Source organism: Pteropus alecto, unplaced genomic scaffold (assembly GCF_000325575.1).
Source record: "Pteropus alecto unplaced genomic scaffold, ASM32557v1 scaffold106, whole genome shotgun sequence".
In the NCBI taxonomy this organism is placed as follows: domain Eukaryota; kingdom Metazoa; phylum Chordata; class Mammalia; order Chiroptera; family Pteropodidae; genus Pteropus; species Pteropus alecto.
The window spans coordinates 15,336,252-15,362,858 of record NW_006442103.1 but is presented as its reverse complement, the minus strand read 5'-3'; the positions used below and the strand labels follow the sequence as shown (position 1 = coordinate 15,362,858).

General features: G+C 43.1%; 2 protein-coding genes across 2 annotated transcripts in view; one reads left to right on the top strand and one right to left on the bottom strand.

Moving 5' to 3' along the window:
- VTCN1 (V-set domain containing T cell activation inhibitor 1) overlaps nucleotides 1-12,037 on the top strand; it is a 47,823-nt gene extending 35,786 nt beyond the window's left edge. The window contains exons 3-6 of the mRNA XM_015595562.2: nucleotides 2,292-2,639; nucleotides 5,028-5,306; nucleotides 9,939-10,108; nucleotides 10,411-12,037. Of these exons, the coding sequence (XP_015451048.1) occupies nucleotides 2,292-2,639; nucleotides 5,028-5,306; nucleotides 9,939-10,063 (752 nt within the window). The 3' untranslated portion in view covers nucleotides 10,064-10,108; nucleotides 10,411-12,037. The remainder of the gene's footprint in view (nucleotides 1-2,291; nucleotides 2,640-5,027; nucleotides 5,307-9,938; nucleotides 10,109-10,410) is intronic.
- The window catches only part of MAN1A2 (mannosidase alpha class 1A member 2), a 273,987-nt gene extending 247,380 nt beyond the window's left edge, over nucleotides 1-26,607 (bottom strand). Inside the window, exons 1-3 of the mRNA XM_025052328.1 lie at nucleotides 26,499-26,607; nucleotides 20,721-20,853; nucleotides 16,012-16,109 (exon numbers count right to left, since the gene is read on the bottom strand). Coding sequence (XP_024908096.1) covers nucleotides 16,012-16,061 — 50 coding nt within the window. The 5' untranslated portion in view covers nucleotides 16,062-16,109; nucleotides 20,721-20,853; nucleotides 26,499-26,607. The remainder of the gene's footprint in view (nucleotides 1-16,011; nucleotides 16,110-20,720; nucleotides 20,854-26,498) is intronic.

The following is a 26,607-nucleotide window of genomic DNA, read 5'->3' as shown; positions in this document are numbered from 1 at the left end:
AATATTATTTAAGCAGTTTCTGCCCTTGAAAAGCGTACAAAGTAGTGCCAGAGACAGACTCGAGACCAGGTAGCGGAGACAGCAGCCATCATGAAGACAAAGGGAAGTGTCAAGGGAGAGTAGAGAGGGAATCTATTAACTTCGTCTTGGTGGATCAAAAGGCTTTCATGCAAGGGCTGCCATCTGAGCAGCCTTGAATATAAATGGAGTTTGGATAACTGGTGATAAAGGAGAGGGGAGACCTATAAATTGTAGGTGCAAGGTGAACAAGGCAGTACCAGCCAGGCCAGCATGTCCTGATATCAGTCTGTCACGTAAAAATAATTGAAAAACAAATTAAATCTTTAAAGTAGTGTTCAAAACAGTGCCAGGGCAGGGTGTGAGGTGTGTTGCATTCACGTTACACAGCAAAACTCACACTGTTTCATAATCCCTTGCACAAACCTCCCACGAGCACGGCTGCTCGCGGCCGCTGCTCCCGGCTCTCTCCTCTCCACTCCGCTCCCAGTCCAGAGCCTCCAAAACCTCCCGGCCCGGCCTATGCTCACGTGTGTCCTCTACCTCTTTTTTTACTTACAATTTTCCTTCCATCGGTAGCTCTCTGTTCTTTCTCACGTGAACCCGTCTAGCTTAGCTTCTCCAGGTCTGTGCCCCTTCCGTGACCTTCACTTACCTTATAAGGGCCTAGCAGCCAATCAGATAATCCCAACCCCTTACTGGCTGGGAGAGGTGAGGGAGGGTATCACAGTGTTTTACCTCTTACAGCTGAAAAATACCTAGTATGCTTTGCTTATGGATTTTTCCATTGAAAGCAGAAAACCAATACATCACTTGGTACAAATAAACAGTACAGACTATGAAGGAGTGTATGGGAAATGAGGCGGGAAAGGTAGCAGTAGAGCCAGCATCTACAGGCACTTCCTACGTGCCAGGCAGCACTCAGGTTTGAAGGCTATGCCAGGTCGACCAAACTTGGCTCCACAGCCCTCAGGAGCCATCGAAGATTAGTAATTAGAAAACCAACGTGTCCGGGTCGCACTTTAAGCCCTGCCTATAAGGAGAATGAGCGTGAAACGGGTCGGGAGGAGGAGTACCAAAAGGGAAGCTGAGAGACCCAGCTGAGAAGGGGTCCCAGCCCTATCGCGTTGGCCTCTTCTGGCTGTAGAGAGGTCAGCGCAGACCCTTTTAACACAAGGTGTTTGTTTAAAGGGTACTCAGAGATGGGGCGGGAATGCGACCTGAAAACCCCCAGGACCTACGACAGCTCTGGGGACGGGGGGCTCTCTTCATCTGTCACTCGTGGTCTCTCCTGCACACTTTTTTGTGTCTGATCCACTTTCCTTTTGTGCCCAAAGACATGTCCTCTCCTTAGCGTCACAGCCAAACCATGGGAGCCTCTCAAGAAGATTCAGTTAATAAATCACTGCAATAGGTGTCCTCAGTCAGCAGCCCCCAGTGCAGAAGGAACGGCCTGCCAACCCTTCACTGACTGAGTGGACTATCCTCTGGGCAAGTGTGGAAAAGGTGGTGGGCACGCTGGCGCCATAATTAATATTCTACTGGTGATATGTTTGGAGAGGAGGGAGCATCTTCTATCTGAGGCCAAAAAACAATTTAATTAAGTACCATTCTTCATTAGGACCATAGCTGGCACTATAACATTGATCAAGTCACTTATCTTCTCTACGTCTTAGTTTCTTCATCATTCAAATGGAAATAAAAGTAACAGGACTTTAGAATGTAGCATTCTTCAGAATTACTAGTCACATTTAGTAACATAAGGTTTCACTTCTGAGCCAAGTCTGGTTAAGTAAGAATAACAATATCTTAAAGGTATAATTACAGTTTGCAAATCAAGTTCACATCCATTTGATTTGATCCTCGCAAGAACTCTTAGAGATGGGTAAGAAAGATATCATTATCTCCATTTCTCTGAGACCCAGAGAGGTTACATGACTTATTCAAGATCACGCAGATGTTAAGTGGCAAAGCCAGAACTTGAATTCTCATCTTCGAAACCCAATTTCAATAGGTTCTCCTCTTGTTGCCTCGCACAGTTTGGGTTACTTGGCCTCAAAAAGCTATTTTTCATGGTAGATCTGCTGTAGATATCGAAACTATTACCTTCCTGCTCTTTCTATTCTTCTTACGTCTTCTTTTTTATACCTCTCCTGTTCTTCTGTACTTCTAACTCATCACGGCAGTCTCTGTTTGGCTTTTAGTCACGAAGGCTGTGGTTGCAGAAGTTCCTAAGTTTCCCTTGGCATTGACCCTTGTCTCCTCCGTTGCAGGGACACATTCCATCACGGTCACTACTCTCACCTCAGCGGGGAACATCGGGGAGGATGGAATCCTGAGCTGCACTTTTGAACCTGACATCAAACTTTCTGACATCGTGATACAGTGGCTAAAGGAAGGGGTTACGGGCTTGGTCCATGAGTTCAAAGAAGGCAAAGATGACCTGTCAGACCAGAATGAGATGTTCAGAGGCCGGACGGCAGTGTTTGCTGATCAAGTAAGAGTCGGCAATGCCTCTCTGAGGCTGAAAAATGTGCGACTCACAGATGCTGGCACCTATAAGTGTTACGTCCTCACTGCTAACGGCAAGGGGAATGCTGGCCTTGAGTACAAAACTGGAGGTAAGTTAGTTTTGGAGAGACAGTGCCAAGATATTTGAGGCTAAAAAGCATGGTTTGCTGATGAAATATCATGTTGTTATGCTCATAAGTGACTAATATCAGACAAGACCCTAGAATCTTGCCAGTAGCCAGCCTTACTGTTCAAGACCCACACCATCTCTAAAGGTAGCATGCTATAATATTAGGTCTTAAAATCTTTTGTTTTGGCTCTAACCTCTTCTGAATTTTCACGTATACTCCCTGAAATATCTTGCCAGAATAAATATAGTCTCTTTTATTGTAGCCTCTGGTACCTATAATCTGGCCTGAGACTTTTCAATGCTAAGCAGGCCCTAGCCCAAGTCTGAAATCGGTACTTTCAGGGAATTACAACAGTGGAACTCATTGTAGGTAAAGTTCAAAGGCAATTAAATAAGACAATACTGTCCTATAAACTCACGCATCCTCCTCCAATGAAATCCACCCTTCCTTACCAACTAAATTTAACATGTTTTCTGAATTTATGTACAAGGGACTCAGATAGATGCTGTAGAGAGTAAAAAAGACGATTAAGGAAACAAAGACAATTGTCCCTTCTCCTGCAGAGCGCATAGTATAGAGCTTACAGAGTTGAGGGTTGGGGCAGAGATAAGAAAAATAATTGCTAGAGTGTCTCAAAGGCTTTAAGAGACGTATAAGTGAGATGATTTGCGGATTCAGATGAAGAGAGAGATCATATCTAGATGCATTGGGGGGTAAGGGACAGGAAAGCCCCCATGGGGAGAATGTCGCGTTTGAGAGGAGTCTGGACGGATACACAGGAAGTGTCCTGCGGCCTCGTAGCCTCGGCGAGCGTGCACAGGCCGTCCTCAGACACCTCATAACATGCGTACGCAATGGGTTGAATGACAGATCTAGAGCCAGACCTGGGCAAGTACAGTGGCCTGGGCAGAGCGACCTCGCTGAGTCTCAGCTTCTGTATCTTAAATGGGGATTAATATGGTCACGTCATAGGGATACTGAGGCCAACTGAAAGGGCTTCCAATGGCAAAGCAGGAGCAGCTCGAGCAACAAAATAAACAACATGGTATTAAATTATCACTCATCATCATTATGAAATAAATATGGGTGAGTCTGTACTTACATAAATATAAATCTTCTTTACAGATAAATTCCAAATAACATACTTAGATGTGTCCCCCATCAGGAGATGGAGCTTAGTACTTCCCTGCCCCCCAACACACTCAGGGCGAGTTTGACTTAGCTAAGTCCAGCTTCCAAGTACACCTGGCAGACACTGCCCCAGCCAGCTGATCACAGCCGACACCATCAACGATACGTCATCCAACGGGAAGTGATGATTTACCTCCGATAGTCTTCCTCTCCAAAACCCACAACTTCAGTCTAAACATGAGAAAACACCAGACGAATGCCAGTGGAGGGGCGTCCTACAGAATGCGTGATCAGCACACCTCAAAACTGTCAAGATCACAAAAAGCACAGAAAGACTGAGAAACTGTCAGGAACCAGAGAAGCCTGAGAAGACGTGACAAATAAATGCAGTGTGGCGTGCTGGATGGGGCCCGGGGACAGAAAAAGGACGTTAGTGGAGACGCTGGTAGAATCCAGAGAGAGGCTTCACAGGCAAAGCGAGGGCTGCCCTTCACTCCTCACTCAGCGCTAGCACAGGCCTAGCACAGGCGAAGGAAGCTGCTAAATAAATTAATGGATCGCATCTTGCCATTTTGGCATGATAAGCATTTTACAGTCAAAAGTCCAGGCCACGTGTCTCTCTGCCTAGATAATGGAGGAAGCTAGTCTTAATTTCAAAATGCAGTTTTCTCTCCAATTAGGAGAATTATCTTAGAAGAAAACAAATGCCTGTCTCCATCCCCGGATACCACAGCAGGAAGGACAGTCTCGGCCCAAGAAAACTCCAAATCCCCATGAGCACAAGGCCCGTGCATGGCATCTCTTTGGATGACAAGTGAATGCTGGTTTTTTTTCTTCCTCTTCCTCTCCCTCCCCACCCCAACTATTTTCTCCAGGCAGAAAAATACATAAAGTTCAGGAGGCTTCAAAGGTGCCTAGTAAACTATCCAGTTTCCCTAATAAATAAACTTTTTTGCGATCGTTGGAATGCTTTATGGAGAAACTTAACTATTGTAACGATTATACCTAGAACTTAGGTCCTTGGATTTTGTGATATTGGCCAAAGAGTTGTGATACATAGCAATACTATGAGCAAATCATTGTTTGCAGTGTACAGTGGGCCATACACAGCCTACTGGAGAAACACTGAGTCACTTCAGTGGTGGAAACGACTGTGTTTTTACTGGTACTTCAAAGGCTATATTGTCTTACCTGTCTGACCTTGACATCTGCCCTTTCTGACCTTCAACCCTGCAGCCTTCAGCATCCCGGAGATGGATGTGGACTATAATGCCAGCTCGGAGAGCTTTCGATGTGAGGCTCCCCGCTGGTTCCCCCAGCCTACAGTGGTCTGGACATCCCAAGCTGACCTGAGAGCCAACTTCTCACAAGTCTCCAACACCAGCTTTGAGCTGAACTCTGAGAATGTGACCATGAAGGTGGTATCCATACTCTACAATGTCACAATCAACAACACGTACTCCTGTATGATTGAGAACGACCTCGCCAAAGCTACAGGGGATATCAAAGTGACAGGTGGGTTCCTTCACTCCTTTTGTATGGGTTTATTGGGGTGAGGATCAAATCTTAATTAAAACCTAATTTCTATAGCAGATATGTTATGTCCTAGGGCACAGAAAGCTCTAGCGTTCTCTTCCCTGAGACCTTGTTCCCAATTCCAGTTGGGATTGCATTACATCAGAACAAGACTAACACAGAAACAATATTATGGCATGTTGGTCAAAGACGGCAATCAGGCTCCACGTTGTATGCCTTCTTACTGCCCGGAGAACAGTGTTTAGGATTCAGAGGCCCTGTCTAACCCAGTAGGACTGCTTTGGTGAAGCAGAGGGGAAATGACGATTATTTGACACCTTTGCTATCTTCAGCTAGTGCGCTATATCCCAAGCCCCCAACACTGGTTTGGTTCTAGCCTGCCTTTGAGAAGAAGGCTTTTGGTCAGAAGAAGAAAGGCCTTGGAGTCTGCCTTAGTCATATTCAGCCCTTCTGGGACTGACTCTGACCCCACGAATACTGGCCCAGGATGAATCTGAAAGCTCTCATTTGAACTGGCCTCCCAGGCTGGGAAGACCAGGACCCTGGGAGGCCCAGCACTCCAGGCTCCCTGCGTGCTCCAGTGCATACACACCGAGAGCTGAGTTGGTATCAAGGAAATGCAGAGACTAAACTAGGACTTTGAAGACCACCCCTCCTGGGGAAAAACTCAATACAAGCTGTAATGGAGAGAATATATCAGCAGAACTGCTTTCTTCTATTTAGCACAGTGCCACACAGAAGACCAGGCACATTGTAAGTTCCTTACAAATGTTTGCTGAATTTAACTGGACAAATCATTTTCATCAGCTTATTTTTTTTAATTACGTATACGAAAAGGAAACCTACGGAATGGGAGAAGATATTTGCAAATCATGCCTCTAATAAATGGTTCATATTCAGAATACAAAAATTACTCCTACAACCCAACAACGAAAAATCAAATAATCAGATTAAAGCATGGGCAAGGGGCTTATATAGACATTTCTCCAAAGAAGATACACAATTGGCCAACAGCATACGAAAAGATGCTCAACATCACTAATCATCAGAGAAATGCAAATGGAAACCACAATACACTTCATAGCCATTAGGAAGGCAACTATTAAAAACAAAACAAAACGAAACAAAAACAGATAATAACGAGGTTGGTGAGAATGAGGAAAATCTGGAACACTTGTGCATGTTGGTGAGATTGCAAAATAGTGCAAACATTACAGAAAACAGTATAAACGTTCCTAAAAAAATTAAAAATAGAACTACCATATGATCCAACAATCCCATTTCTGTGTGTGTATCCAAAAGAATGGAAAGACGGGTCTTAGAGAGATATCTGCACACCCATGTTACAGCAGCATTATTCACAGCAGCCAAGAGGAAGAAGCAACCCAAAATGTCCATTGGCAGACGAATGGATAAACAAAATGTGGTGTATAAATACAATTGAATACTATGCAGCCTTAAAAAGGAAGGAAATCCTTTCATATGCTACAACATGTATGAATTTTCAGGACATTATGCTACGTGAAATAAGCTCATCACAGAAAAACAAATACTATATGATTCCACTTATATAAGGTATCTAAAGTAGTCAGAGTCATAGAAACAGAAAGTAGAATGATGGTTACCAGGAGCTGGGGAAAGAGAGTTGTTATTTAATGGATATAGAGTTTCAGTTTGCAAGACAAAAAAAGTTTAGGAGATCTGTTTCATAGCAATGTGAATCTACTTAACACTACTGAACAGCACACTTAAAAATGATTAAGACAGCAAATTTTATGTTACGTGTTTTTTACCACAATAAAAAAGTATCTAATAAAAAAATTATATATGAGAGAGCTCTTCCACTATTCCTTGGAACAAATTGGTGACACTACTGGTTAGAACGCTCTTAGGCGCCTATAACGGAAAACCAACTTAAATAAGTCTAAGCGAGAAAGGAATTAGGATGTCTTCTGGAACTAAGGACAGTACTGCAATATGGCTTCAGGAACGACTGGAACCAGGAACTTAAATTCCGTTGGGATTCGTCATCTCTCATTTCTACTTTATTCTCTCTTTACTCTTTAATTTACTCTCTCTTGTTTAAGTCTATAGAGCAGATGTGATTGCCAAGAGCTTCTAGACTTAAAAGTCTCTTTCACTCAGGAGAGTAACCAAACTGAACCTCAATCCCTCCATCCTATTCTACATTCTCAGAAAGGCTGAACTTGGGGTTAGCCACCCTCACTCACATTGTTGGGGCAGAACCTGAGGGAGGCCTTCCCAAAAGAGAATGGGGGAATGAGCATTGGTCATTTGAAACAATGGGCATTAACAGCGGTATCACAATATCCCAATATTAAAGCTCCAGACTGTGTAACTCAGGCCTTCTAGCAGGAAGGGCAATAACTGAACAAACCACCAAAACTGAGCACGGAGCAGACTCTTTTTCCACACGTGCTCATTGGCCACAGCAGAACGAGGGCTCCAGTATCAGCACTGAGACTAAACAGCACTTCTCGTAGCATAGCATTACTCAAAGGTAAAAAAATGACATCATTCCTTCTTGCCATACACGCAGCAGATATTCCATACACGCTTTTAAACAACTGGATGAGGCCCTGGGGTGGACATCCTGTGTTCTCTGACTATACTGCTAATTCACGTCATTCGTCCAACAAGCGTCTATTATGTGTGAGATATATACAAAGCAATTTTTAAGTGCTAATAAATACTGAGCTGAATGACACAACTGTCCTGAGAGCAGTTAATCAGAGTGTAGCTATGACGCCTACGGGAAAGCACTGCTAATTATGGCTGTAGCAGCTCAGCAGATGAGGCAGAGTTTAAGCTGGGTTTTAAAGGAAAGGAATGGTTTTGATAGACTAGGAAGGCACGGAGTCAGGATGTCAGTGTCAGTGTCCAGGCGAGGAATGATAAGGGCCTTACCTGGGGCAGTGGCAATGGGAAGGAAAGGGGAAAGAACCGAAAGTTAATGCAGAAAACAATCGACAGGCCTCAGTGACACAAATGTGAAGGACGAAGGAGTGAGCGAGTGCAAGAGTTCTCATATTTCACCCAGGTTGCTTAGTAGGTTAAAAATGCCATCAACAAAAAATTAGTACACAGGAGAAGCAACACGTTTGGAAGAAAGATGAAGGTTTTAGAGATGCTGAGTCGAAAGTGCCCACTGGTGACGCAGGTAGAGACATCTGATGCTGAGCACATTGTCCTGCATAAGATGGGTCTGGGGGAGAACGCTTCATCCCCCCTCCACATGCTTCCTGCCATGGGAAGGGACCCCGCCAACGTAACCCTTCTAGCCTCTCTCTGCGCCCCTCTCTCACCTCACCAGAGAGGGAGGAATTACCAATTTATCTGAGCGGTGAGTGTGTGAGCAGCTGGACAAAAGTAGCTCAGCTCCCTCTTTCGCGTTTTAACTCTCTAGCTAACCCTCAGGAACCGTAACTTCTCCTCTGCTCCTCCAAGCCATCAGTTGTTCAGGGGTAGAATCTGCCCTCGCAGGAGGAAGCCTGCCCCAGTCTGGTGCTGTCTGTCCCTGGAGGATTGTGGGCCGCAGCTCACTTCCCTGCAGGCAAAGCTTCAGCCCTTATCAGGTTTATCAGAAATAAAGGTGCTTTTTTCTGTCTTCCTCTTTTTGTCCTACTCAGCTGATTGATAACTCAGCTGGAAAGAGGATGTTATTTATTGGACTCCTTTGAACCCTCAAAATAGGTGCTCAAAAATATTCACTGAATAATTATGTTTATAACTGACACATAGAGTAGAAACTGTAGCAACTATGGATCCAGATGTGGAACTCTGAACAGCTTTCAGGCTAAGAGGTGGATTTGGTTGGAAATGATCAGCTGAATGGAAGTAACGCTCATGAAGCTTAAGTGGGGTTCCCGTAACTGTTGTCTTTATGGCTAACACTTACTGAGTGCTCACTATCTGCCAGGCGCTGTTCTAAGTGCTTTACGTGTGTTAACTCGTTAACTTCCAAAAGCACCCTATGAAGTAGATTATTATTATTTCAGTCCTGTTTTATAGGTGAAGAAACCGAAACATGTACAGATTGAGTAACTTGCCTAAAGTCACACAACCAGTTAAGTGTCAGAGCTGAAATGAACTAAATGAGATTGGACTGTCTAGGGAGAAAACAGAGTAAAGAGCAATTTAATTTCTTCATTTCTACCTTTCTCTACTTCAAAATGAGAACACTTTCTCAGCGCTTTGTAGTGGTGTGAAGAAAATGAATAACATGGAACCTATAAAGTTCGCTGCCTGGAGGGAAAAAAAATGTGTCTGAAACAAGGACTGGCTGCAGCTGTTTGTTTAGCCCATTCTTTATTTGGTAACCAGGAATGATCTCTCTGTTGGTGAAGTTTTTCATTTGGCTGAGTGCTACTGAAGTGGACCACAGAACAGGACTTCCTTTGAAGTAAGGATAAGCTCCGCTTTTAAGCCAGTTACAGAAAAATGGGGTACAAAATTGCCCTCAAATTGGTGAACAACCTGTATTAGGAATAACTTGTCCTGTTTTTCGGGTACTGTTCTTTGCTAACCAGCCATGTGAAGAAGACATCCAGCTTTTCGTCTGTGACCCTGAACTTGTCTCTCCCTTCACAGACTCTGAGATTAAAAGGCGGAGTCACCTAGAGCTGCTGGACTCAAAGGCTTCCCTGTGTGTCTCTTCTTTCTTTGCCGTCAGCTGGGTACTCCTGTCTCTCTCCTCTTACCTGATGCTAAAATGATGAGCCTTGGCCACACGGAAGCATGCAAAGTCATTGCTACGACAGGTGAGGTGAATCATGAATGGGGTGGGGGTCAGTTCTGTATGTGCCTGTGCTCCTAATGAGAGTCAAACAGCCCCCTTGCATCTGCTCTAAGGACGAGCCTCTCATTAAGGAGAGACTCAAGCCATCTCCTTTCCCCCAGCAGCCCACGGTACCATATGGCCTAGAGAGAACATCATGAAAATCCCAAAAAACAAGCCCATTTCTGAATAAGAGATACACTCATATGGTGGCAGGGAGACTTCTAGTTCTCAATAAATATTTGCTGAATGGTTGTAATCGTATCTTATTGCTGTTATTTTCAGAATCCCAGGAATCTGCAGAACTATTTTGCTACAAGATATGACCTAGTTTTATATTTCTTGGGGGAAATGAATTCACGTCTAGAAGTCTGGAGTGAACATATAAGATCAAGAAGCAAAAAGAAGCCAAAAGCAACCCACGGAAGACTCCAAGATGAACAAGATGAATCTATCTTCGAAGACACGTATTAAAAGTTGGAAAAATAATCCACCTGAACTAAAGAAGTGTGTTAAGACTGCGAAGTAAAATGCATGTGGAGACGAGTGTATCCCAGTATCTTGGGGACCTCCCCTTACCCATCCTTATTTGGGGAGAGAGAGAACGGGATGTTCCATCTCCCTTGTCTTTGAATCTTTAGTTATATTGCTGTAATGTTGCTCTGAGGCAGTTCCTAGAAAGTTTGGATTGCAATACGCCCATGTTTTAGTCCACAAATTAAGCTGTAGTGGACACGGTAAGAAGCTGCTAATCAGCTGCTGCTTCACAGTCCAGAGGTGGCTGCATTTCAGTGATGGAGCGAATGATTCACTTTTCAGTATGTTGCTTTCTAAAGTGCCTTGGCATCTCCTCCCACCTGACTGATGCTAAGGAAATGTGGGAAATGATCATAATTGTAACATAAAAATAACATAGTTGGGTGACACTGATTTTCTAAATTTTCTGAGCACCTTCTTTTTTTAAACACACAAACGCCATTTTATTACTCAGATGATGTTCGTCCTTGAGTGGCCTGGGAAAGGCCTTTCATCCCGACCGTAGATGACATCATGTCATCGCAGGTTTGAGGCTGCTACTTCCTCTCCTGCATGAACAGTGATGACCTCAGCTTTCAACAGCATCTACGGCAGTGGGACTCACTCAACCAGGGTGATTTTGCAACCTGCCCCCCAGGGACATTGAGACATGTTTGGAGACAATTTTAGTCGTCACAATTTAGGGTGCAGGGCTGCTACTGGCATCTAGTGAAGAGAACCCTGGGATGCTGCTCACCATCCCACAGTGGACAGGACATCTGCCCACAACTAAGAATTACCCAGCCCAAACATCTATCTCGCTGAGGTTAAGAACCCCCGAAGTAGAGCAGAAAGAGATCTAGAAAAAGGGAGCCAACAAGTCCGTTTGCTTCTTAAACTAGGCTCCAGCCTCTGTCTCTTCGGCTGCTGCCTCAGCCCAGAGAGCCAGAACTCAGCTCGGAGCAACCCAGCCCTCCTGATGGCATTATCTGCCAATGACCGATCTAAGCCCCTTTCCCTTCATTTTTCTCTACAACTCCAGTCCGTGAGAGAGCAGCTTGGCTTCCATGTCGAGTTCCCTCGTTTTAAATTCAGATCTCAGGACCGAGCCTAGCCAAAGGGCAGGTGACCGCAACAGAAACATGTACCTGCCTCGAAACACAGAGGCTTCTGACAGCAGGGACAATAAAGCTCTGAAACGAGGCCCTGAGGAGCGAAGCTTCGATAGGAAGGGTGTTTTGTTTCCTGCGCCCGAGCTATGCCTAAGCTATGCTGACCGCTGTCCCCCTGGCACTCTGTATTACGCGCCACCACGACTGTACTACATTTTGGTAGAGAGACCTTTGTTTTGGAGTTCTGATCATTTAAGAGAATGATTAAATACACATTTCTTGTACTGTCGTCTGCCTGGTTTGCCAAAGAAAGTGACTGTCAGAGAAGATGGATTAAAAAGCCACAGGCCAGATTCTAAAGATTAGTACTCAGCACATAACGGGCCTTCAGTGAGTGTTTGTTGAATGGATGGAAAAATGAGTGGGAGGGAAAGCGAAGAGCCTGTGAGCGTGGGCCAGGGAGCTGGGTCTAGTTTCTTAAGGAAACTCCACTAGGCTTTACCAAGCTGCGCATCTCCGTCTGGGAAAATAAGTGGTGACAATGGGCTTGAACACAGCGAGGTGGACAAACCCATTGCTCTAGTGTCAAAAAGATCCGACTCCTGCTACTCAGGAATTATCAAATGCTCAAATCTTAGAGGCAGAAGAACCTCCAAATCATCTTTCCTAGTCCTTCCGCTTTTCAGATGAAGACCCAGAGGGGACGTGTGGGTACCCGGCTGTCTTCAGATTAAGTAACTTGCCAAAAATCACACAGGTAGTTGATGGAAAGATAAAGTCCATAGAAAATTCGATTTCCGAATCCCCAAGGGACTTTTGGAACAACTCTTCCCTGCTGCTTCCCCAGCTTGTTCCCAACAAGCCTTTTGCAAGAAGAGAGCAACATGGAACCAAATCGAGAAAGCAAATGGTAAAGGCACAGACACTCCCAACCCAGCTCACTCCTCTGGCCCTGGCCATGAGCACACAGCAGATGCTCTAAACAACAGACGCGTCGTGTCAGCTGAAGCTCAGGGGCCAGGACATCGTGTATACCACAAACACCTGGGGAAGCTCAGATCTAGGTGCCAAATGCTAACACACTTCAGAAGTATCAACACACTTAAGGGAACAACTAAGTCAAACCTCAAGCTGAGGCATCGCCTACCAGCTATATCTAGGTTGTGTAAAGATTTGTTTGAATGCACAGTGACCTTGATCTGTGCGTTGTGAATTGTGGGACGGGGTGTGCAGGGGTACTGTTGCATAATAAGGCTTCTGCCCCATGGCCTATGTGGTGTGCTCAGGTTCCACTGATGAAACTTACAATTCCCAGTCCCCGTATAGCTGGTGAAGTCTCTGCACAACCAACTGACGGTCTAATGCGCACCATCTCGCTATATGCCTGAGCTCCTTGCACCTTTTAACCTTGTCTTATTTCCTCATTCACATCAGCCACCTCCAGGAGTTTCTGTGTGGCGGCCATGAAAGAAAACTAAGTCACGAAAACAGAACCTTAGCTATGATCTCACTTTTCTGTCTACCCTCAAGCAAAAATCCTTCTCTCCTCCTAACACTCTCCGATTGGTCTTATGCACCATGATTTCACTCTCTTTTATCTGTTCGTGCAATTTAGCGCAAAATCACAGTTTTCTCTATGGTTCTCCATTGCTGTACACTTGGTCTTCCTTAAAGATGATGACAAAATAAGGAAGGGGCTCAGGCAGCCTTTGGAAGTTTGCCATTTTCTCATTGGGGGGCTCCCATAGCCTCGTAATTTTCTACTCTTCTCCTCCAAATACTCAGAGCATTAGTGTGGGGAAGGGCCACTCCGCTGTGACAGAGACAGGTGAATGCTCTCTACCTGATCGCCTGCCCCTAATGAGTGCAGTGCAGCGAGGCCTGCCCGCCGTCACAGGAGCTCGGGGGTTGCTCTGCTCCTTCAGATCTGCTGGGGGTCTGCCCCCAGATAAGCAATCTTATGTTTACATTATTCAGCACCAGGGCTGGGTTTGTGACCCTTTTGCATGACTTTGGCCAACACGTCAATGTTTTTAGTCTTCAAGGACAGCAAAAAGGATTTTAGTGAGAAGAAAAGAAAAAAAGGAAAAAAGCTATTTTTTATCCTGCGAGCTCCAGGACAGAAAAGGCAGTGATCTACCTCTGGCCCCAAAACAGCCTTGGTACTTGGCAATTTAGTGTAGTCACAGAGATCCAAACTGCCCCTCTCACTCAGTTCTCCTCCTTTGAAGATTGGACCCACGCTGGCTATAGTTTTCATCTTTTCATGCTCCATGGTCTTTTATAACTTTTAAAATAGTAACCTGCAGTTTGCGGAGGCCATTAGCCAATTCGGTTCCCTTAACGGCGTCCACCTGCTGAGCCACTGTGCTCTCGTTTTCAAGTGTCCTCTGACCTGGTTTGAATCAGTAGCTATTAGGACAAGGCTTTCAGCTGTGTCCCAACTGTTGAAACAGTAAACATTCTCGGTAAAATGGGGGCGGGGGGGGAGCGAAGTCATTTTGTCTTTTCTGTATGGTGGCCTTGATATTCTTTTGCCCTGCCCAACATATGTACTTAATACTAGCTCATTTTTATTAGTTCTTTCATATACGTCAGTGTTATGGACTGAAATGTGTCCCCTGAAATTCGAATGTTGAAGTCCCACCCCCATTTTATCTCAGAATGCTACTGTATTTGGAGATATGGCCTTTAAAGAGGTGATTAAGGGTAAATGAAGTAATAGGGGTGGGCCCTCATCCAATACGACTGGCCTCTTTCTAAGAAGAGGGGTACAGGGGTGCACGTGCACGGAGAAAAGGCCATGTGAGGACATGACAAGAAGGTGGCCCTCTGGAAGCCAAGGAGAGAGGCCTCGGGAGAAACCAAACCCGCTGACACTTTGATCTTGGATTTCCAGCCCCAGAAGAGTGAGAAGACACATTTCTGTTGTTTGAGCCCCCCCATCAATGGTGTCTCGTCACGGCAGTCCTAGCACACTACTGAGGTCAGGCAATGTCCTCACTACTTTTTACAAACGAGCTCGTTAATGGTCAGTTACCGAATGAGGCGGGTATTATGGAGACGGGTATTTCCGATATAGTTTTTGCCCACAGCAGGGGTCATTTCAGACCTAATCCTGAAGAAGGCAAGGAGAACACTCCGGCTCATAAATGTGTGAGGTGGGGGCAGGGATTAAGCAGAGTCGAGCATTTTCCTGACACATGTATCTCTATCCTGATTGTGTCTAGCCGTTTATTACACTCGTGGAGATAGAGCACATACATTTTTGGTAGTTATAAAAAAAAAATCTGATGATTCTCAAATTTTTATCTTAAGTTTTCATCCCTCTCCTGATTCAGACATGCTCCCAAACACTGACCAGGCCCCTCCATCTGAAGTTACCTCTTTCCAAACGTATCCAAAACGAACTCATTTTTGTGACTTGTAGCATCTACTTAAGTCATCCAAGCTGGAGCTCTCAGGGTCATCTCTGACTCCTAACGAGTCCTAATTAATTGGTCATCAATTCTTGTCCATTCCACTGTTTAAATGCCTCTATAATCTGTCCACTCCTCTTCACCTTTATGGTTCCTGCCCTAATTCAGCATGTTCTCTGAAGTGAGCAATTACCCGGCCTCTACACTCACCTTCCTGCCTCCGGTTTCATTTTGATTTTTAAATTTTTGATCCAAGAACCACAGGCCCCTTGGGGCACGGTGGGAGTATAACTCTGACCTCTTCTGAACAAAGTAATTGCTTCAGTAGGGGAAAAGCAAGAACTCATTAGGCCTGATTCACAATAGAAAAGTGACAAAGTTGAGATATAGAGGAACAAGTCTCTCCTGGTCAATGAGGCATGATGCTGTATTTAGATCAAATGATTCTGGTAGAGTTTCGTGCATGTATTTGAAAGGAAATGAAAAGGAGAGGTTCTTGATGGAAAGACAGAAAGAAAATGGCTACTCAACTAGTGGGTTAAATTAACCAAGAACCTACTAGGACTCAAGATAGGTGACCCTTAGCTTTCCTTAATTCATGTGCAAAAGAACTTGGGTATGTACACATTCTAAAAATGACAGACAATTTTTAATTCAAGGGGGAAAAACTGCTCCTAAGTCCACGACCCTAAAAATGCTCACTGTGTCCATGCACACCCTTCCAGGCTTAGTCCCCTGCACCCCCATTTCACGGGGCTGCAGTCATAGCATTTGCTCAGGTAAATACACAGAATGATATACCTAAAGTTTTGCTAGGTTGGAAAAACAACTGGCCTTACCTTATCTCACGCTTTTCCCGTGAAGAATTTTCCGTGGGGAGCACATTCATCAGGAGCAGTTCCTGCAGGTGAAGGGTGACATTGCAGCCAGGTCATACCTAAAGGGAAAGGTGTCACATTTGGTACGGTGCCGCACATCTTATATTGGTGGAACCCAGATATGGGGAAAATGCCTAATGTCTAGAAAATAAAAGAGACCCTCTTACCAACATAGTACATTCTGACTCTTATTAGCTGCATCCTTTAAATGGGATTAGTAATGTCTACTTCGCAGGGCTTTTGTGGGGAATAAATTATGTGAAATTGCACTGTAAACTATTAAGAAATGACGCGAAGGTAAGGAAAACTGTTAGCATCGCTCATGAGTCTGTATTTCCTATCGAACTCCACACTCCCGCTTCCCATCGTCATATCTCGCACTCTGCTCTGCAGACTGTTCCAACAGAGGCAGACGCAGCTGTTGGAGCTAAGAGAAATGACTGACCGATTTTTCCTGGGATTGTCAGGAATATTTCGTTGAGAGTTTTATAGGAGTAATAACAGGGATCTGGGAGTTATTTTTAATATTTATAAAAGTCGAACCTGAAATTATACTGTTATTAGCAATAAAGCTTTACGAGCTAAATAAAACATCAAGGTTTTGTTGTTTGTTTTTTTCCTTTGAAATAGAATTATATAAAACAAATATGCATCTCGGAAAAATTTATTGTTGCTTTATTTAATAAATATTGTGGAAGGGTCTGTGGTAACAGCAAAGGACAGGGAAAAAGGAATAAAATTAGTCATAATTCTTGGAACTCATAGGAACTGATAGTCCAGTGAAGACAGACAAGTTTAATGTGCAAGAAGAATATTATATGACAAGGGCAATAATAAGGGCAATCACAATAAAGGGAATATATGCAGGACCCTTAAGCTAGACTTAAGTGGGCCTGGGTGATCATGGAAGGCTTTCTGGAGGAAGTGAAACCTTAAAAGACTTCTGGGAGTTATCCAGGCAAAGGCTAATCAAGAAGGAAGAAATGGAGGCCAGACATATGTCCAGGCAGAGGGATCGATATATGCAAAAGATCGACAGTGACAGAAAGCATGCCACCAAAAAACTGTGGTTCAATAGCGCCCCAATGTAGAATTGGGGTACAGGAGAAATATGGTGTGCAGAAGAACAGCATCTTACCCTAACTTTTATTTTGCGAATACTCACACCTAGAAAACACTTGAAAAAATTATTTAATGAATATCTATATACTCTTCACCTAGATAATTGGGGGGGGGGTTAGACGGAGGGAAAATATGAATGAATGAATGAATGAATGAGACAAAATGTTAATGACTGGTGATCACTTGGCAGTAGAGATCCTAACACCCTTTAGATGCTCCCTCTCCCCATACCCGTAGAAAATCTTTATCTTTCCTCTATTTTTTCCTCCTCTCCCTCCTTGAGAAACTTGGAGATTAATTGGTCATAAAAATATTCTGTGTTACGTGCACACCCTGGGAATATCTAGTCCAGATAAAACAGTGTTTCTCAACCCCCAGGAACATTTCAGACTTTTTTTTTTTTTTGATTTGTCTCCCTCAGGAAACTTTAATATACAGATACACATATATCCGGTTTTGTACATATGTTGTGAGTGTGTGTGTGTGTATGTATATGTATATATACAGGTGTGTGTGTGTGTGTGTGTACGTATATGTGTGTGTGTGTGTGTATATATATATACACACACACACACATGTAAAGAACAGGGAAGTTTTAGAGCAGTGAACACATTCTGTATGATACTATAAAGTCGTTATACATTTGTCAAAACCCATAGAATGTGCAACACCAAGAGTGAACCCTAATGTCAACTACGGACTTTGGGAGACAGCGACGTGTTGAGTGTGGTTCACTGATTAAAATGCAGCGCCCTGGTGCAGGGTGTCGATGATGGAAGAGGCTGTGCCTGCTGGGGAGAGGGGATGTATGAGAACTCTGCACCTGCTGCTCAATTTTGCTTTGAATTTAAAACTACTCCAAAAAATAGAGTCTATATTAAAAAGAAAAAAACATTAATAATATCTCTAAGCTCCATATAATCAATATAAAACATTATCGAGATATTTTATATTCATTTTTCATAATAAATTTTTGAAAAACCAGCATGTCCTTCACACTTATATCATTTCTGATTCGTATTAACCACATTTCAAGTGCTCAAAAGCCACGGATGGCTGGTGGCGCCCATACGGGACAGCTTCAGTCCAGGGCAGTGGCAGCACTAGGCCACAGTGGACACCTGCTTGAGGAAAAAGTGTGTTTTCTACGCAAGCGCAGCTTCCAAACAAGTCTCTGGATCTTCCTTCCTCCCAGATTGCTGCCTCTCAGCCCCTCTCATTCAGGAGCATCCTCCCTGTGAGCCCCTGCCCAGGCCAGCCCCCACCTAGTGTTACTCCTCAGATTACTGTCTAAAAGAGAGACATGGAACGCCAAGGAATAGAAGGGATTCATCACACCAGAGTTTCCTGAAAATGCCACGTTTCTTCCTCATTAATAATAGGAGAAAAAGCTTTCAGATCCTGCACACTGTGCAAAAAAAAAAAAAGAGAATTTATTAAAATGCAGTGCAGATTTAAAAACTACCCAGAAAATAGATACTCAGGAAAAAATAGTTGCTGTCAATACAGAAATAATTAGGCTTGCCTCAGTTGGTAGGAATTATTTATATTTCCTTGCAACTAGGAACATTATTGATATTTCCCAGCAACAATTCTGGAATGAATGTATGCCATGATATATGATAATCCACTCATGCTCTAAACACTATTACGAAGATGTGAGCGCACTTTGGCTCAGAAAAGTTGCTGTCATTTGAGAGAAAAGGCACTATGTTTAATCATAGTCTGCCTTTTTACAGTCATCATTTTCAGGTTCTATCACAAGAGAAGAGAGGGGGGGAAAAAGGCATTAATTTGCTTACCATTTCTAACAGCTCTGCCAAAAGAAGAGAAAGGAAAAAAATAGAAAGTGGACTGATTATAGCAATAAAGAATAGAAAAATGCAGTCCCACAGAATCCTACAAAGAAAACGGCATGACATAGAGCAGAATGCATGCATGTAAGTTTGATTTATAGTCACAAAAATCATTATTAAATGCCTACCTCCCATCTGAGTCATCTTGGAAATGAAGGAGGAAATTAAAAAATAAAATAAATAAAATTTGTATTAGCTATATATGGCATTCCTAAATTGAGATGTCTAAATGAAAAGTTAAAACATTTTATTTTCCATCGTTACATTTAAACCTTTCAAATAAGTATCTTAATATAATCTCAGTATAATTTGATAAAATGACATGTTATCCGGGATTTGATTTAAAATACCCCAACAGAGGAAAATTATAATAAAACTTAGGTGAATATATGAAGTAAGAATGATGGGATGCTGTTAACTGGTGAAGGTGAGTGATGGCTACTTGAGGTTTCATTATATTTTTCTCTCCACATGTGTATAGCTTACATCTAAATTTTTCCAAATAAAAACATTCCAAAATTATTGGTGGTGAGTTGTAAAATCTATAGGTATCTTTAACAAAAAAATTAACTGGCTGTTTCTGACTCAGAGGCTGGCATGGGAAATTTAATACTATTTAGTTACACTCTTTAAAATTGGTCATGTTTTACTAAACATTATTTTCTTAATAAAAAGTATACACTCATATGTATGTATGTATGTGTATATATATATGTATACACAAACACACACACACACACATATATATATATATTACATATATATTAGGGTTTTGGTAGATGTAGAGACTTAACACTTCCTGAGATACTGGTTATTGCATTTACCTCTGCCCCTTATTCGTTGTGGGTCCTTAGACAAATTACTTCTGAGCCTTCTTAAGTAAGGATAACATTTAAATGAGAAAATACATTTGAATATACCTAGCACAGTGCCTGGCACAATACAGGTATTTGTTTAGTGTTGCATTAAATGACATTTAACAGTGGGGAGAACTAGATTCATGATGCAGGTAGGTCGCCCCTAACACTTTAGGGGTCATGAACAAGAGGAGAAACAGAGTTATCCAGTCCATGGTCTGATGTCTTTCCAAACGGAGGGGCCTCACCCATGTGTGTGGCTGCCCCGACAAGCTTGATCAAGCTCCACCGCCGTCTGACCACTCCTGAGGCCTAGGTGTGCACATACTTACCTGCCTACACCCGAAGAAAGCCTGCACAGGCCCTGTGAGTGGGCTTCCGGATATTTGTCGGGGAATTTCAAGGGTCCCTGGCAGCAAGAACCTAGTCTGAAATGCGTGTTGGATGTGGGATGGAAGGGATAGAATGGGGAGATGTTCTTAGAATTCCTTAGCCCCTGGGGAGGAACATGACCATAAAAGGGCCAGGGTGGGTCCTTTTAAAATAAAGGGCTGAGGGCAGGGGACCCAGGTGCCTGGACTTAAAAAAGTACTGATCAGAGACAAGGCGTCATATTAAACCACTCAACAGAGTAGGAACCAGATTCTTGCCCCAATTCTGCCAATAATGTCATGTGTGACCTTAGGCCGATGTCTTAACCTAGCTGTGCCTCCATTTCCTCACATATCTAGCTAACAAATATTTATTGGGCTCCAATTAAGGGCCAAGCATGCATCTAGATACTGTGGATATACAGAGAATTCAACAGACAATAGCTCTTGCCTCAAAGACTCACCATGCTGACAAGGAGCAAGGCATGAAGATATCGAGGCAAAAGTATTCCAGACAGACGGTCTCTTCCAAATCAGAATTTTCACGATTAATCTTGCAAGTTGACATGTTCATTAAATATAAATAAAGGAAGAATCCTAAGAGGGAAAAAAATAGCATATGTTAAATGATAATGCGGTGTTATAAAGTATGAAGCATGCCTTTAACGATCCTTTCTCTAATACGACAGCATGAGCCCTCCAAACCGCCACTTCGATTTTAATCATGAGAATTATCACCATATGCAGCACAAAATCCAATCTCCCAATGTGCCATTTTCTTTATATTATTACCCATTTTACTTAACTATGTATATTTTATATGGAAGTTAAATTTACATAAAAGACAATGTAATCACAATGCATTTGTCCACGTTAACTTGTAAAAATAAATACATTAATATAATGTCTCAGGTGCTTCTTAAAACATTTATTTCAAAAGAAGATCCTAATGAGCTTTATTACTAGATAAACATAGAAAAGGGAATTTACAGAGATGAGAACAGTATACAACAACAGTCTAAGTACGATAACAGTGAACAGTCTAATAGCTCATATTTATCAAGTCAATTGAGACTGGATGCAGCTTCCTGACCACCTCAGCTAGAAAATGTCTGGGGTCATGGCAGAGCATTTGGTCAGACGACCAGGAGTCAAGTGAGAAGAGCTAGAAGATCCTGGATAAGACAGTGAAGAATTCTTTCTGAAAGGGCAGGTAGTGATGGAACTTAGGTCTCGTTCGGCTCCATTCTTACCTAAAAGCAGTTACATGAGGCTCTGAAGTTCAGACCCTTCTAGCCATTTCATCCCGCACCTTTTCAAAGCTGAAGAGTTGCTCCCTTATCACAAAATATCAGTTATAAGGGACTAGTCCTACTTGTTAGATATCACGATTAGAATCATCTCAGAGTACAGTGAATTTCTAGATAAAAATCAAAGCACCCATAATGCAATGCAATCAAATTCTCCCTTCTCTCAGCTCAAAAGAAACAGCAGAACAGAGATGTGCATTGTCCAAGCTTTATTAGTAATATAGCTTTTCATTGCAGCTACTTCCACCAGATGGCGCTAGAGACTGTGCTTTAGGAATCGACTCAAAGTCAGAAGGAAAATATAATCTATCTGAAATAAACAATAAATTTCTCTGGGCACCTGTCATCATTATAATCAGTTTCTTGGAAATTAAACACAAATCTCGGTTTATTTACTCATCAAACGTTTATTATATTAAACCATACTGTTTCGGATACCGAGTGCAACGTTAGGGGTGCAGGAATAGAACATGGTTTCTTATCCTTAGGAGTTCTCAGTGTGGATGGGAGGCATGCAGTAAGGGCAGGGGGCAGAATCAGACAAGCAAGTGTAAAATTAAGTGCAGAATAGTAAAGACTTAACAGAGGCTGCACAGAGTACCATCCAGTACTACCCGATGGGCACCTACTGAGGACGTGGTGACAGAAAGATGGAAGATTCACAGAGAGGTTGATGTCTGAAAATGGAGCTTTGAAGAACAGGTAGAGATTACTCAGGCAAAGGAGAGCGGGCAGGGTGTCCTACGCAGAGCGAGTGGCATGTACGATCATAAAGGAGGCTGAAGCTCAGGGGGCATGCTGGGTCTGGGTGGGGCAGTGCAAGAAATGGGGTCGGCTGGGCTGGCAGAGAGAGGGTCGAGGGAGGCCTCTACCAGAAGGTGATTCCCACGAGAGCAGAGAGTTTTGCTTGTTCTACACAATATAGATCCTGGCACACAGTCAAAAGTCCCTGCCCTCATGGAACTTACGATTCTAGCAGGGAGCGAGTCATGAAGACATTTGGGAAAACACGTCCGGGTGTTAAAAGGATATTTGATGAGTCAGTGAAGGTACTAAGTAGCCACAGAAGATCATCATCGAATTGAAATTTCAGAAAGATCTCTAACAGGATTATAGAGACTGGAATGGAAATAGGGACACTAATTAGTAATCTCAACAAAGTATAGGAACTTGAACCAAAGCAGGAATAGTGTGGATGGAAGCGGGGGACTAAATTCAGAGATTCGATGTGGGAAATGACCATAACAGTAAGAAGAGCCTCCACATAAAAAGCGGGCTGAGGCTGTGTATACATCACCTCCAAACCCTGCAACAGTCAAGGGATGACGAAGAGGCTTTTGTTTTGTTTTTATGAAGTAGTGCAATGCAGGGCAAAAGAAAAAGAGTGGTTACAGAGGCAAGACGTGGAAGGGAAATTAAGAATAGGCAACCAAGGGAGGATGAAGTTTCAGGAAACCTGTCAATGACAAAGCTCTAGCAAATTGTCAGATAATAACCGAAAAGTGGGAAGTAATCGGGGACTTCGGCAAAAAGTTTCAGAGGAATGGTGAGCGAAAGCCAAATCATACTGTGTTTGGGAGTAAAATGAGAAGGGAATTGGAGAAGCAAGTGCAGACTCTTCTTTTTAAGAGGCAGAGAGAAATCAGGAGCTAGAGAAGGGCACTGGGTAGGAGACCTGTGCGTGGGTATGAGCTAAAAGAAGAGAGCGTGAAGACAGAGGAGAGAGAGGAGGCAGATGAGGATGGGCTTCAGAGCACACATCTTAGGAGAGGATCCTCCTACCTCTGAAATAAGGAAGGACAGTGAGTGATGGAGTAATGGTGAACTATAAATCTGACATAGCTCTCTGGTTGACTATCTCTACATTCACTCGGTCTCTGGAGATGCGGATCAATCCAGATCTGATTTCCTGGTGGCTTATCCTCCCTTCCTGGCCTTCTTACCATTGGTACTTTCTCTGTCTTGGGCTGCTGAAATTATTTAGACACATCGATGGACCAGATCATTTTCATCAGTCCTGTTCCTCTGCCTCATGACTTTTGTACTTCCCTGTAACTATCTGCTGCCTGGGGTCCCCAGAAGGATGAAGGTGTAGGTGAGCGTGGAATAAAACAAGGAACTAATTCCAGAAAGAGAGAATCCTTAATCCTTTCCCATGATCTCACCGCAACATCACTTATGGTTTGCACAACTCAATAAAACTCTTGGTTGCATGTAGTTCTGTTTGTTCTCCTTTAATTGCGATCAATCATTCCCTGACTCATCAATAAGTCTTTATTAGATGTCTACTGTGTAGACACTAGGTTGGTCGCGAGGGATGTTTCATCTTAATAGAGAAAGAGAGAGAGAGAGTGTGTGTGTGTGTGTGTGTGTGTGTGTATACACGTGCATGTGTAAATATATGTAAACATATATACATGCACACACAGACATATATATAATAAATAAAAACAATACTACAATGTAACACAAACTGAAAACTGAAAAGTATAGGGAAGAGCAATTGGAGCTCAAATCTGGAGGCTCGAAGAAACAGAGAAAGTGTCAAGGAGGTAGTGTGAACCGGGCCTGACATAGAAGGAAGGGTAGGTTTAAGTAACAAAGGTGAATGAATTCTGCAGACAATATTGGCAAAGACCAAGAAGTGTGCATGGCAATATTTAGGGAATGACTAAAGGCCAGTTTTGTGGACACATTAAGGAATTCAGATTTTGTCCTAGGAAGATAGGCAGCTACAGAAGCTTTGAAAATGAAAGCTGACTTGTACCATATTTTTACAATTAATTTGGAAAAACTCTGTAGGATCAATTGGGAAAAAACGAAGGACAGAGATAATTCAGAGACTATTGTAATACTTGAGTGAGGTTGATAAAGTCCGTACCATCCTCAAACTCTATGCAGTAAGCTGCTGGCAGTGCGGATGGAAAGAAATTGGCACGTGGCTTGGATATGGAAAAAGAGAAAGGAGGCCAGGAGCACTATAAGGTTTCAAGTTGGAGGGAAGGGACAATGAGGACATCCTTAAGGGAATAAAGCTCGGACAGCACAGTGTAGTGAGCAAAAAAGTTCAATGAAGTTTAAGACATGGGGCTTAAGGTGATGGGGACACATTTGGGTAGAGATTTATAGTACATGGTTGTGAACAAAGCTCAGCGGGGAGGTCAAAACGAAAAAGTGTGGACCTGGGAATCATCTGCATAAAAGGGAATGGAGAGAGAAAAGGTAGGGGACCAAGTGGAGGAAGGGGAACCAGTGAGGCAGGAGAGTGTGAGAAGCAGCCCGAAAGGTTAGAAGACCAGGAGAGTACATACAGCACTTCAGAAGTCAAGAAAGAGTCAAGTTTTAAGGCTGAGGAAGTACATAACCATGGTGACTACTAAAGAGACCACGTGGCTTGCAATCTACAAAAGAAGTTTCTATAGGAAAGAGGAGTCAAATTAGTGCATATGGGTGGCAGGGGAATGGGTGGTGATGGTGATTAAGGGAAGACGATGATGAAAGCCAGCACGACTACTCTTGTAGTGCTGAGAGTCACAAAGGGAAGTTGACAGGTGGCGGGTTGATGGAGGATTTGTGTCTCCCTTTAGGACTGGATCGTAATTTTTGGCAGAACATGCTAGTAAAGGACTGGTTGAAAATGCAGAAGCGGCAAAGTTTTGTGGAGGCAGCAGAGGTTGGGATTAAAGAGCAAAGGTCTTGAGGGGTTAACCTTGGAATAGAAGAAAGGCAGTCAGGAGGGGTATGAGAGGAGATATGATGAATCAGACTTTTAAATAGAAAGTGAGAGTTCTCCAGATACCCTTGCTTAAGAGGCTAGAAAAGGGAAGGGTAGAAGGGGCTGAAGGTAGAATCTTAAACATGGCATCATAAGACTGAGTTCAAGTCTCAGCTGTATTACCTTGGGCTGGTCTTTGAGACTTTCTTCACAGAATTGTTAAAAGGTTAAATGAGAAAACGCACGTGTAAATTATAAAGCCTTTTAAACAAGAGAAGTTTGAAACACCTACCATGGGACGTGTAACGTGTAAATTATATGCATGTAAATTACACACACGTGTAAATTATAAAGCCTTTTAAACAAGAGAAGTTTGAAACACCTACCATGGGAAACGTGATAGAGCATGAATAAGAGATGAAGGGAGCGTCACCAAGCACTGGGGAGAGTTGAGGTGAAGTCCAGAGCAAGAATATATAGCAAACCCAGGTCTGCAGTTTTTGTGACTTACTCCAGCACACTGGAGTGGAGAGGGCAGATTCTGAGTCAGGGTAGGTGTGGCAGAGAGGACAAGAAGCTGAAGAAATCTAGTTAAGGACTATTTTAAGACCTTTGTAGGCATGCTTACTTTTGTAAATCACATGTAATTTTTATAGAAAAGTGGTATTTGACTCATTGACGTGTTAAATGTATTTTGGAAATGGCTAAACATTTCAATTTTTTAAATAGTTTTCTTTTCATACTTTGGAGTTGACAAATTGTTTTTCCAGATTTCCTAATTTTGTAAAGCTTAGGTTTTAAGCACTCTGCCTACAGTACGAAATTGATAACAAAGACATCAATGAAACAGCTGTCCCTTGGGTCCAAATCAAGCAGGGTTCAAAGCAAGGAGAAAAACGAGCATACTAGACAGGCTTAAGTGGCTGGAAATAACGAGAATAGTGGAGGGTAAGGAGCTAGTGTTACCAGTTCTCTAATTGTGGATACGGGTCCCAGATCCCAGGTATGGCAAAGCCCCCAGAGGCCGAACCAGGCGACTCCCGGTAAGGTCACTTAAAAAGGAGACAAAGAAATTTTTTAAAGCGCCCGATGTGTTCATCTTCCCAATTGTTTTGTGAGCCCACAAAGGGCTTATCCCTCCCTTAACATCTTGCACTATCCCATTGTGACCACTCATGGGCCCTCCTTGATTGACTGATAAAGATAGCGGGACAAACCTGCTCCGTTTCTGTCACGCACAACTGTAGAATGCTGGGTGGACAGATAACCCCTAGGTCATCTGCACCCCTGCCCCGCTGGGTGAAACGGCGGCTTCTCCAGCCCTAG